General features: G+C 33.2%; 1 protein-coding gene across 1 annotated transcript; it reads left to right on the forward strand.

Annotated features, from left to right (window-relative positions):
- Positions 1–4011: 4011 nt before the first annotated feature.
- Positions 4012–5418, forward strand: LOC109152469. Its single transcript, XM_019300169.1, has 7 exons — positions 4012–4154; positions 4217–4294; positions 4390–4514; positions 4590–4677; positions 4763–4901; positions 4980–5258; positions 5347–5418. The coding sequence occupies exons 1-7, from the start codon at positions 4012–4014 to the stop codon at positions 5416–5418; spliced, it is 924 nt and encodes a 307-aa protein (XP_019155714.1).
- The last annotated feature ends 8700 nt before the right edge of the window (positions 5419–14118 follow it).

The raw sequence follows: 14118 nt of genomic DNA on the forward strand, positions 1-14118 counted from the left end.
ATCTTTGAATTCTACCTTTGATGCAAATGTTAAACCAACACAGAATTTTGGGGTACGCATTTGAGTGGTAGACCTAAATTCTGGCCATTTCATTTTGCCTTCTTCATCACTGTCCTTACCACTGTCTTCATCAGACAATTGTAGACCATGATCATTGTCTACAACCCTAGTACTGTCCCCACCAACATGTTGTTCACTTTCTCTTACCCCAGCTACTGGTTGTCCACTTTCTCTTACCCCATCAAACTCCACATTGTTGTCAACATTGGCCTCAAACTCTTGGTCATCATTTCCCACTTCATCAGCACTGTTCTCAAAGTCATCTAAAAAATCTCCAGATTCTTCATCACCCTCACTTTCTACTGATGGTGCTTCATCATCACCTTCTACACCACCTACTACCCAAACCTCGATCTCTTTGGGAAACATTCCAACATCGCAAATAGCCCAACAATCGCTATCATTACTTATTTCAAATAGGGTGTCACTACCAGTAGGGGTGAAATATTTAAAGGTGTCTAACATATTGTACCCAACTCCTCAATTGTATCCCTAAGAGTCATCATGCCCCACAAATCAATGTCTAAATGAAAACTGTTAACAACCCCTCCAATATATCCAATTCCATGTGTCTTAAGACGACCACCATGTCTTAACTTCAGATTGAATTTAGCTGTGTTACTTCCTCCATCTATGTAGCAATTTAACAGACAACACAGCAACAAAGCAACAAAGCAACACAACAATTAAAACAGTTTACTAATTATAAGTCAACAAAGCAACAAAACAGAGAAACAGACAAAGCAAATTGTGGTCCCCTTTCAAAGAAAAAAAAAAAAGCTACTGCCCCATGTGGTCCCCCTTTGAATACAAAAACAAATGGAGATGTACTGCACATTTAAAGTGAAACACCAACCACACCATTCAAAGCATATGTATATCAAACAACAAACAACCGCTGACATGTACAGAATATTTAAAGCAAAGCTAAGGAAATTGCACTTTATCAGTTCATTATATACCCACAACTCCCACAACTCACACTATATATACCACCAACAAGCATAACAAATCAACCTATTTCATATTTTACCACACATTAACAAAACACATACGATTTTGCAACTATTATGTTCACTACATACACACAACACTCAAATTCACCTAGGGTTTCGCTATTATTCGCATACGTATACATACAACGCATAAAAATCCAAAATTACCGGGGGTATTGTTGTCGCCTCGTCTGACGCCTTCCATTGTGCTTGCTCCCTACATCCTCGCCTTCACATTCGCCTTCGAGAAGATTAGGGTTACTGTGGTCTTCGCACTTCTGAGCTGGTTCTGTTCGTCAACGTTGTGGAGTACAAGTAGTAATCAGTTGACTAATACGCTTAGAGAAGAAGACCAATTAAAAGACCTGTTTGCCCTTCTCATAGACAGCCAAGAGACGGAGAAGTTCACAGAGGAGCAAAAGTGTCCATCGTTGAATAACGGTGGCTACTAAATGGCAATTTTAATTATGGAGGATGAAAATTGTCGACACCATAATAAGTCTAGGACCAAAAATGGAATTAACTCTTAAAATCCCTATAAATAATTAAATCAATCCTATCCATCCAATTTCAAAATCCAACGATCCTAATCAATCCACACGTTTGTATTTTAAGGGGTGTTTGTATTTGAATATAATCCTCCCTGTGTATATAATTACTCTATATATATTTCATAAATATTTCGTATGTGGCTAATTAGTTATAAAAAGGAAGAATATTATGGTAATTAATCAATTAATTTATAAAATTTATTCCGTTTCAAGTTTAGCTCACTAATTAGACACTAGGGTAATTAAAGAATAATTTTTCATAATGTCATATGCAAATTACCATGTATATTGATGTATATATATATATATATATATATATATATATATATATATATATATATATATATATATATATATATATATATATATATATATATATATATATATATATGGCTGGGCACTTCGGTCTTCGATTCGGTTTTTTTCGGTTACAGTTTTTTGGTTTTAGAAAAGTTGAACCATTCGGTTTAACATTATAGTTCGGTTCGGCTTCGATTCGGTTTCAATCGGTTTAGTTTCGGTTCGGCCTTCGGTTCGGTTTAAGACTTTACGAGAATTACGATCATCAAATTTCAACATTTCATAATTTTCCAAACAATACATATTCACATAATCCACATCTAAAATATAAACGTTATATAACAAAATAATAATTCAAATTTTAAACATACTACTAAATAATAAATACTAACATCACATACTAATAGCAATCTAATTACTAAAACATCACATACTTAGAAATTTGAATCCAAAGTTCAAAGTTCAAACATTACAAACATGAATCACGTAGTTCAAACTTCAAATCCAATGTTTAAAGAGTACGAACAAGAAACATCAAATAAAAATATTCAGTTGGAATATTTTTATTGATAAGATGAATAATCATCAATCTGTATAGTTGATATTAAAAGAACAAGTGTCAATTACTATATAGTTAATTTTTGGACACAATATGTCATTGCTAGTGCACTAGAAATATATTCCAGTACTAGAAAATAATTATAATGCACTGGATATCAAAATTAGAATGACTGTAAAGAACATTAAATTTATAGAAAAACATGAAACTAAGGAAAATACTGAATATTGTAAATATAACTCAAGTTAGATATAATTGTGAGGTAAAGAACAATTGCGACAAACAACAACAGTGCAATGTAGAAAACAAGCTTTAAAGAAATCAAATAAAAAATTTAAGATTCGGTACCAGTAAGAATGAGAACTGAACGGTGGAGCAAGCATCAAGGAACTTGGATTTACTTCTTTATTATTATTATTATTATTATTATTATTATTATTATTATTATTATTATTATTATTAATTTATTATTATTATTATTATTATTATTATTATTATTATTATTATTTATTAAAAAATAATATAGCGTTCGGTTCGGTTCGGTTTGGTACTAAACCATTCGGGTTACAAAATCCCGAACCATTCGGTTTTCTATTACTAGTTTGGTTCGATTCGGTTCGGATAAACCGAACCGAAGTACCCACCCCTATATATGCTACAACTCTCACTCAAATTTTCTTATAAAAACAGTACACAATACACAATACTCAATACTACGTTTTCCTCATCTACCTACATATTAAAACCCATACACAATACTGCCACTGCTGGATATTATGAAATTTCCGACCACCTGAAAATGATCTTAAATCAAGTCGAAAGCAAAACGTGGTCGGAAATAGCAACAAAGATTTTTCCGAATACCAAAAGTGGTCGGAACAAGGCTTTTGACTTGATTTAAGATCACTTTTAGGTGGTCGAAAATTTCATAATTTCCAGTAGTGGTGCATCGGTCTAGGTTGAATTCCCATGTAGTCTAATTAGCTTTCTATATCCGATCTCTCTCTTAGAACTACAAAAACATCTATATGCCTTAGGTTAATATGCTGCTATTTTTCTAGAGAATATCAATGCACGCCACTGCACCACCAAACATTGGAATGCTTATTTCATGATTATAAGGTATGTATTTAATTTATAAATTATTTGCACCATAGTTTTTTCTCTTTTATTCAATATCTATTTATCAATTGTAATTAATGAATGATTTCTGTAGGGAATATGCATACATCTACAAATCCCAAAAGAATATGTGGACAAATTTGCTACTGTTTAAAAGTGTATGACATTGAGAATTTCATTGTGCACACATATCGCATGAGGTTTAAGACGCGTCAGCACAAATTCATTATGAAAGCAAACAGTGACACGATGATTAAAGTCTCGGATCAAGATGATTTAATTTTTTCCAAAAAAACATGTTTATATTTAAGGACTTTGGGTCCTTGAAGGCTCCAGGGGTGATGATTGTAACGAATTAATTGTTAAGATCATTGCAACAACTTTTGTACATATTGTTCTTTTTATTACTCTTTCATATAAAACTATGTCATTTCTTTTTGCAATTTTCCGATTCTATTTTTTTCCCACAGATTTGATTGGTCGTGTAGTTTCGATTTGTGAGCCTAAAGTTATTCATGTTCATCAAAAACCTCAAAGGTTGATTGATTTTGTCATTGAGGATTGTAGGTATGTATTTTTGTAAAATTTTTAAGTCTTCTTTATTGGTATAATTAAATATAAATATATAGCCTTAATTATGAGCCTAAAGTTATTCATGTTCATCAAAACTCTCAAAGGTTGATTGATTTTGTCATTGAGGATTATAGGTATGTATTTTTGTAAAATTTTTATGACTTCTTTATTGGTATAATTAAATATAAATATATAGCCTTTATTACGAAATCAATTTCTGTTAATTCAGGGAAAGTCGATTCAGCATAACCCTGTGGGACGAGCATGTGGATTCGTTGTTGCCGTTCTATAATGTTGTTTTAACAGATCCATTGATTGTTATACTTCAATTGTGTAGGGCAAGGATGATTGAAGGCGAGTAATAATACAATGGTAGATTTTAATTTATTTTTGTCAAATATACGTATTTAAAACTATTTTTTATATTAGATGGTGAGGTCAAGATTTCCAGTTCTTATACGGCAACTAAGATTTTGTTCAACTACGAATGTCCTGAGTTTTTCAGTTTTAAGGAGAGGTATTGACGCATTTTAATTTGGCCACGCCGTATAATATGCAATCGATAACATCTTGAACGATTACAACATATTTGTTTTAAGTAGTTTGCCTAGCTTCTTTACTCATGTGCGGAGTATAAGCTCAACTTCCAGACTCATTGGAAGCGGATCTATTGGAGCTATGTCGAATCATAATATCACAATCAGTTCTTTAAAGGATATTCATGACGAAAAGAACGTCACAGTCATTTAAACTAAATTTGTATTACATTCCTTTTAACATACAACTCATGATTTGAGGTGTTTTTAATAAACTTTGTAGGTTGGACAACTTTGGGTGTTCGGAGAAATTCGTGATATTGAAAACGATTGGTATTTCACTACATGTACAAATAAGAACTGTGGGAAGAAACTTCAACAAAGTGAGGACAAAATGTATTGCAAACCATATAACAAACAGTGGTCAGATGGAATCATAAAATATAAATTGGTGATTGATATCCTTGATGATGATCAAGATGGTCAACTAAAACTTTGGGATAATGTGTGTACCCCTCTACTAGGGGTCACTGCTATTGAGTTAAAGGTGAAATATTCTGAGGTTAGTGAAATCACCACTTATTTTTTACAATGTTAATTATTTTATCAGTTTTATATTATCTACTTTAATGTTTATTTGGTTGACATAGGAGTGTTGTATGCCCAATGAGATTAAAGAATCGATTGGAAATAGCATGAAATTCACGATAGTCACACGATAGAAACAATTCAATTATATTATTATTATTATTATTATTGTTATTATTATTATTATTATTATTACTAGTATTTGTCCCGTGCGATGCACGGAAAATATGTTATAAAAATATACCCTATAGGAGGTTTATTCATATATAAAATTTTTGTTATTTAATAATTATTATGTGTGAATTACTATGATAAAATTATGAACATAAATATATTTACAATTAAAATAATATTTAAGGTGGGTGATTACTACAAATCTTAAACTATATTAAAAATTTAGTACATAGTATTTAATATTACAAATTTTTAAGAACTTAGTAAACTATAATAGTAATTGAATTACAATTTTAGAGTCTCCACGGATCAAAATTTTTAGACCTTTGGGATTTCTAACTCTAAATGTAGCAACGTACAATTGACCTTTAAAGACCAAAATCACAATCTTAGTTCGAACATTGATTTTTTCTTCCAAATACTATCGAATTAAGTGTGTAATCAATAAAAGATGAGAACTAATAATTCGAGAATATAATCTTAATGTTACTAAGCCTACTTCATGTCAATTAAGTTGGAGAGTGTTGTTGGATAGTATCCGATGAATCCACGAATAACGCAACTTTGTCTCCGTAGTCTTCAATATGCACATCAACAATCTTAAATATTAGACCGCCTAGCTATGCCATATATTAATTTCAAACTTATGAACTTTGGGGTTGCATGAAATAAAAAGTATATTTTAAATTACTAAGGTTACATTATATATGTATGTAAGGTACTTTCAATATAAAAATAATGTATTTTTAATATATTAAAAATGTATTTGATATTCATGATCCCTACAATTATGTGGACCATCGTTCACACAATAATTTGCCAATAGAAATTGAAATATAAATAAATATAATAAATAAATAAATAAATAAATAAATAAATAAATATATATATATATATATATATATATATATATATATATATATATATATATATATATATATATATATATATATATATTTATATATTAGAAACTGTCAGTGGAAATTATTATCATTATTATTATTGCAATTATTATTACTATTATTGTTATTGTTATTATAATTAACAATTAACAATATTATTATGGTCTTGTGAAAATTAAATGTTGATGATCACCATTTAATTTTCACAAGACCATATGGCTTTATTATATATAGGATTATGGAGAAATCTTGGAGAAGAAAAGATGGGAAAGTTGCGATATTGGCAGAGCAGCTTCGCAAAGAATCACTTCTCGTACCAACAGCTTCGCAAAAAATGAAGTCATTTTCCGTAAAAATCCATTCATTTTCCATTGACTTTAGTGTTTTCCTTCTTGCCAAACACTGGAAATCTGGAAAATGATTTTCAGAAATCATTTTCCGTGTTTCCAAACACACCCTTAATACCACGTATATGAGTAGCATACATAGATATACACGGTAAATTCAATAATCATACCTAATATGCATGGTAATCTATAATTAAAATTATTTAACACCATACCTAATATAGACGGTATTATCTAATTAAAATTGATTTTAATACCATGTATATGATTAACATACATATAGGTGTACACGGTAAATTAAATAATCATATCTAATATGCATGGTAATACCTAATTAAAATTATTTAATACCGTACCTAATATAGATGGTATTATCTAATTAAAATTGATTTTAATACCATGTATATCAGTATATGATTATCATACATAGGTGTACACGGTAAATAAAATAATCATACCTAATATGCATGATAATACCTAATTAGAATTATTTAATACCATACCTAATATAGACGGTAATATCTAATTAAAATTGATTTTAATACCATGTATATGATTAGCATACATAGGTGCACACGCTAAAATATTTTTTTTTCAATTGATTGATTTATTTCTGGCAAACACAAGATAATACCATACCCAAATATTACTATATACATAATAGCATACTTTATTATTATTTTTAATACCATGCATACCATTAAATAATCATACCTAATATATTGGATAATACCTAATTAAAATTATTTAATACCATAGTAGTTAATATACATGGTATATGATTACCTAATTAATATTTATTATGGTTATAAAATCATATTATTGTTTTACGTCCATAACTACCAGAAGTTGGGAGGCGATAAGCTTGTGATGACACGGATCCCTCGCATGACCACCATGTGCCTAACTATAACTCTCCCATTAATTACATCATAATTATTATTATTATCATTATTTACATTCCTCACAAAATTCTCATCTAATGAATTCAAAAAAATGGATAGGTTTTCAATTCATTGAAATTAACTTTGATGGAAAACCAATTAATATTATTTTAATATATTAGTTTATTAGTTTATTATAGTTGGGGAAAATTGTATATATAAATTATACAATTAGTTATATAAAAGAAGGAAAAAATTACGGATTATTTACTTGCACAAAAATCTTTAGTGAATTATTTTATTATAAGCAGCAAAATATTAAAAAGCGGAAACTACATAGGTTGTATTGTGTAAATTAAAACAGACAAAACCGGAAACTACATACATAAATTTAGATTTTTAAATTATTTAATTTTCAAAATTTTTTAATAAATTTGAATAGTACTATACATATGGTGCAATACTTGGTCACAAAATAAGCTTTATATAATTTGTATATAAATATAAATTATTAAAACAGTTATATCTATTAAAAATGATCAATTTGTTAAATTATACAAATTGGAAAAATCTTACAAATAATTGGCAAAAATGGCACCACATCCGTAAATGATTTGTAACAGTCCGTATGATTGCATTTCGAATATATAAAGGAAAAGTGTGATTACATTTTGAAAATATAACTGAATATTACAAATTAGTACTAAATTAAGGTAAATACCATTACATAAAAACTATTATTGAGAAGTGAAAAATGCCATTACATAAAAACTACGAAATAAAGAATAGTACAAAATGAATAATGAAAAATGGCATGAATAATAGTTTCCAATTGTGTGTAATATTAGCATAATAATAATAATAATAATAATAATAATGATGATGATGATGATGATGATGATGATGATAATAATAATAATAATAATAATAATAATAATAATAATAATAATAATAATAATAATAATAATAATAATAATAATATAACATCAAAATATAAATAATTGATTTGATTAAAAACAAAGTGCAAAATATGAGTAAAAACAATAACAAATAACATAACAAAAGCATGAGTTTAATAGATTAAATTGTTGACACATTCCTCATTATTCATCTCTAAATGCACTCTTCATTATTTGAATCCCCTTTTTTAGAATCCAAATTTCCAGTTGGAGGTTCCGGCACCAGTGTATCCAGGGAATCTTTTGATACAGGGAACTAGATGATATATCAGATGTGCCAAGCTTGGAAGAAATTTTTGAACCAGAATCCTTTTTTTAAATCACAGAAAAATCTCCTCTAGCCGGAAATGGCAAGCAACTATTTGATGAGCTTTCATTACAATTGGATGAACTTGATTCACATTAATTACTTAGAGTATGAGATGCAATATTCTTATTATAGGAAACTTCATCCAGCAAGCAATTATCAGGAGATTGCAAGTCCACTCCCAACTCAACTTCAGTTAATACTCCGTTACAACTATTTGAATCATTCGCCATAACATCAAGTGAACCATGGTCAAGCGAATGATCCAAATAACTGTAACGAATTCTTAACTAAAGTTGAGTTGGGAGTGGATTTTTGAGCTCCTGATAATTGCTTTGCTGGATGAAGTTTCCAGTAATAGGAATATTGCATCTCATACTCAAAGTAATCAACGTGAATCAAGTTCATCCCATTGCAATGAGAGTTCATCAAATGGTTGCTAGCCATTTCTAACTAGAGGAGATTTTCTTGTGATTTCCAGAGAGGATTCTGGTTCAAAATTTTCTTTAAAGCTTGGCACATCTTATATATCATCCTGCAATTCCTGATATCAAACGTTTCCGCTTGATGATAGAATACGAATGGAGCTACAGAGCATTGGCATACCTCTAAACACCAGGCCTTCCCCACCCTTGGAGGAAAAATCTATTGATCAAGAAATTATGAAACTTAAAGTTGAGCTGGAGAAACATGGTATAATGAAGACAAAAATCTTGAGTCAAATTGATGAAACCATTCAGCGTGAAAGTCAAGAGAAGAAAAAGAACGACGAGTAGGTAGAAATAAACCTACTTCTCATCACAACATACAAAAAGATGATGGCTAACAGAGGTTGTAATTCCTCGAGAAAAAGTGCTAGTAAAGTAGTAGAAGGAAAGGCAATGACTTTTGTCAATCGTAGTCTTGTTAGATACAAGGAATATGAAAGTACAGGATAGAATTGGTTTAGTAAATCCGAGTTGAAAGATTGTTTTTTCTCCCCTTCATGCGAAAATGATATGAAGTCTATAGTGAGTACAACTGCCACAAAAAGGTAAGCCGACGTAAATCTTACCCCATATATAAAGCAAAAAGCGGTTCTTTCAATGATGCTGGTAAAACTGCTACTTCATCAAGCGGGGTTCAGACATGATATTCATGTTGTTCAAAAGTGCACATAAAGTGTTCATCCTCCCTAACAGCATCAATGAAAGATGATTCATTCTCGGGTAGGGTGAAGAGAAAGAAATCAGTGAGTGAGCTCGAGCTCCTCCATGCCCCAAAAGCAATAGGAGCAGTAAATGGAAAGAGAGATAGTTCAAGTGCAAGGAAGAGGGGTGAAAACGGAAGCAGGTCCACCATTGGCATCATTTTTCCATCAACAGAATGTTGTTGGATGAAGTAGAGGTTGAATTTGAAAAACAAAGCATAGGAGCAAGAAGTGAATCATGTTTTAGCATCGGTAAGTGAGATTCACGAAGTGTCGATCTTTGTGGACCCAGGTACTGAGAATATGAGCAAAAGTGTTACCATTGAGAAACTCCACCTGAAGTTAGCAACATGATCTGGATGGAGGTTGGTGGGGCTAATGACCCGACAACATTGTTTAATATTGATGAAGGAAACATGATGGAATCAGACTATGTTGGTCTTGCGGTGCCCATGGATGATCTTTGGGACGCCTACTTTTTCGGATATAAATAACAATTTTGGCTTCGCTTTCATGGTGATTTTATTTTTATGTTGCAGGAACTTGAGGATAGGCCGCATGCATTATAGGAGGTGCTGCAAACCCGGACCCGGATGATGATACGATGCTGCTTGGTTATAAAGAAACTGTGGCTTTGTTGTAGCAGCAGATATTAATTAAGGTGGAATACTGATAGCAACAAGCTCATATGGTCGCTATGTAGACCATATTAAAGTTCTTATGCTTGAAGGGCCATTCAAATGAAAAACCCTAATGATTGTGTAGATGTTTTGGTTAAGGTCCAAATTTCTTTTAATGGTACATATCTAATGAGATTGTTTTGTTGGACTGCATATTTTGATACTCGTTAAGAGATTTCTCTTGCTCCTATTTGGGTTTAACTTCCTAATTTGAAGGCTAACTATTTTTCTATACCATGTTTAAAGCAAAATTTTAAGCTAATTAGCCGGTTTTTACATGTGGATACTGCCACTGCTAAATTTTCTAGGCCTAATGTGGCTAAGGTTAGGGTAGATGTTAACCTCTTTTACCCACTGTGTGGATATTTTGGTTAAGGGCCAAATTTCTTTTAATGGTAAATATCCAATGAGATTGTTTTGTTGGACTGCATATTTGATACTCATTATGAGATTTCTCTTGCTCCTATTTGGGTTTAACTTCCTAATTTGAAGGCTGACTATTTTTCTATACAATGTTTAAAGTAAATTGTTAAGCCAATTAGCCAGTTTTTACATGTGGATACTGCCACTGATAAATTTTCTAGGCCTAATGTGGCTAAGGTTAAGGTAGATGTTGACCTCTTTCAGCCACTTAGGACCAAGATGTTTATTAGGATGGGCAGCAAAAACCAGGTAAGGGGGATGAGAGCTTTTGACAGGATATTGAGTATGAGAAGGTCTTCTCTTATTGTCTAACCTGAAAGAAACAAGGGCATTTAGCCCCAACATGTCATTTTGGTATGAGGCGTTCAGACCCTAGTGTTAGTAATGAGCAACTATTTCCTCCTACTCCTCGAGGTCCACCGCTATCGGATGGTAGGAGTGCTAGTGGTGGAGGTCCGTCGAACCCTCCTCTTGCCCCTCATGCTCCACCATCTTCTAGAGATGTCAATGCAGGGTTAGGGGGCATTGTTGGTCAACCATCAACTGCTTAGACCCAGCCAGGGGGCTCAAGCTTGATTCGAAATCAAAAGAAGAATTCAACCAAGAGACGGAGGCAAGATAAGGGTAAGGACACCGTTGTTGAGGGCAATGTCTTAAACCCAGGGGTTAAGAATGGAGCTGAGACATAAAGTGTTGGCCTTGAGTTGGGCTTGCCACGACGTGAAGCCCCCCATGTGTCCCAACTTACTGCCTCTATTCATATTCCTACAAACAATTTGTTTACATTCTTGCATGATGTTCAGGAGACGGAGCTAGCCGAATGGGCCAACACACAAGACTTTGACACAACATTGGGGTTATTAGTCAAGATCGGGTTCCTCAGGACCCTCAAACTCAATCACAAGAGGAACCTCAAGAGCAATTACAAGAGGAGCCTTAGTCTCATAATTAGGAGCACATGGGGACTTAGGCACTTGGTCAAAGTGAAGCCCACACTCGGTCACATGAGGATACTCAGTCCCCGGTCCAGGCACATAATGATGGGGTTTGCACTCACACCCTCCATCTACACCCGGGAATGCTAGTTCTGTGCGACAGGTATGTTTTACTCCTTCTATTGTTCCAGAGTCTATGGCTCCCCAAACACTGGTTTGGGGGCGGGGATAGGTCTGTGTGGCTTAAACACGGATCATGTCTCCATCCCCATGGTATCTCAACTTACTCAGTCCTCTGCTCAATTCAAATAATGATGGGGGTTTGCATTCACACCCTCCATCTACACCCGAGGATGCTAGTTCTGCGTGACAGGTATGTTTTACTCCTTCTATTGTTCCAGAGTCTATAGATCCCCAAACACTGGATTGAGGGGTGGGGATAGGTTTGTGTGGCTTAAACACGGATCATGTCTCCATCCCAATGGTATCTCAAGTTACTCAGCCCTCTGCACCAGTTTCGGTAGTTAGGCATGTTCGGAGAACCCGGTCAGCGTCGGAGCGGTCCAACGTTGCGGGGTTCTACCGTGAGGCGTATGATGATGATAGTGAGTCTTCAGTTGCTGGTACAACTGTTACCTTTGAGTTTACGGGACATTGTAGAGAGCCATTGGGCCATCCCTCACCCCATAGAGCATCTTAAGTGCCCTTTGGTGGTTGATATACTACATCATAGGTACATTTGAAGGAGAGAAGTAGTTCGGGCTTAGGTAAACCTATCTCATCCCAATCTCCTTCTTTTTGATGATGCATTTTCTTGCGTGGAATGTGCGGGGAATTGCCTCGCGTGGTTCTTTTCAAATGTTGCATTTGCTGTTTAAGGAGCATAAGCCTTTTATGTTATGTCGCTTTGAGTCTTTCTATAATACTGATAGACTAGATTCCTTTAGGTTGTGACTTGGATTTGACAATGCTTATGCTGGTGTTAATGATAAATTGTGGCTTTTCTGGAATTTGATTTGCAATTTGAATTTGAATCTGATCAGTCTATGCATGTTTCATATGCTCATGTTACTATTCCTTCCTCTTTTTGGGTTTGTTTTGTCTATGCAAAGACTATGGGTTCTTAAAGGGAGCCTTTATGGGTTGAGTTAGGCTTAGTTTCAAATAGGGTTCCTTCGGGGCGTTTCTTGGTTTGTGATGAGTGATTTTAATTATTTCCTAAGTGTGGATGAGAAAAAAGGTGGGCTTCCTTATCCTCATATGAAGACTACTACTTTTCGGGAGTGTGTTAGTACGTGTGAACTTATTAACTCTACTACCTATGGTTCCTCTTTCACTTGGTGGAATTGGAGGCGTAGGGAGTCAGCTATCTAGATGCGCCTGGATTGTTTTCTCTACATTTCGGTGTGGGAGTCAATATTTAGGACACCTGTTTAGCATATGTCTAAAGCCCATGTCTGACCAGTATCTATTACTTGTTACTTCTGAGGTTAATACTGCTCAGCCCATTCCTAAGCACTTTTTGTTTCTTAATGTGTGGACTAAGCATGATGATTTTCTGCGTGTGGTTAGGAAAAGTTGGGGGTTCGTGTTGAGGGTGCACCTATGTATGTTTTGGCTACTAAGCTTTCCAGGTTAAAGAAGGTCCTTGCTCCTTGGAGGGGGTGTGCATTTCGGGATTCGGTTTCGATTTTGGTATTAAAAAAATGATACCATTTGGTTTAACATTAAGTTTGGTTCGATTTCGGTTCAATTTGAAAATGTTCAATTTCGATTTGAAATTAATTCAGTTCAGTATTCAATTCGATTTAAGAACTCCAATTTCTAACATTTCCTAATTTTTCAAACACACTACCGATAAATACATATTCACATAATCCAACTCCAAAGTCTAAAACATTTTATAACAAAATAGCAATCTAAAGTTTAAAAACACTACTAAGTACTAATTACCAAACATCAATTGGCTTTTTTGCCCAACCGACTCTTCAATTGACTCACTTGGAATGTTTTGTTGATGAGATGAAGAATCAT

Source organism: Ipomoea nil, unplaced genomic scaffold (assembly GCF_001879475.1).
Source record: "Ipomoea nil cultivar Tokyo-kokei standard unplaced genomic scaffold, Asagao_1.1 scaffold2422, whole genome shotgun sequence".
Lineage (NCBI taxonomy): Eukaryota > Viridiplantae > Streptophyta > Magnoliopsida > Solanales > Convolvulaceae > Ipomoea > Ipomoea nil.

Coding starts and splice junctions, on each gene's coding strand:
- LOC109152469 (XM_019300169.1), top strand. CDS start 4,012: ATGTCATTTCTTTTTGCAATTTTCCGATTCTATTTTTTTCCCACAGAT. Junction 4,515..4,589: donor TAGGGCAAGGATGATTGAAG/GCGAGTAATAAT, acceptor TTTTTATATTAG/ATGGTGAGGTCAAGATTTCC. Junction 4,678..4,762: donor TTTTTCAGTTTTAAGGAGAG/GTATTGACGCAT, acceptor TGTTTTAAGTAG/TTTGCCTAGCTTCTTTACTC.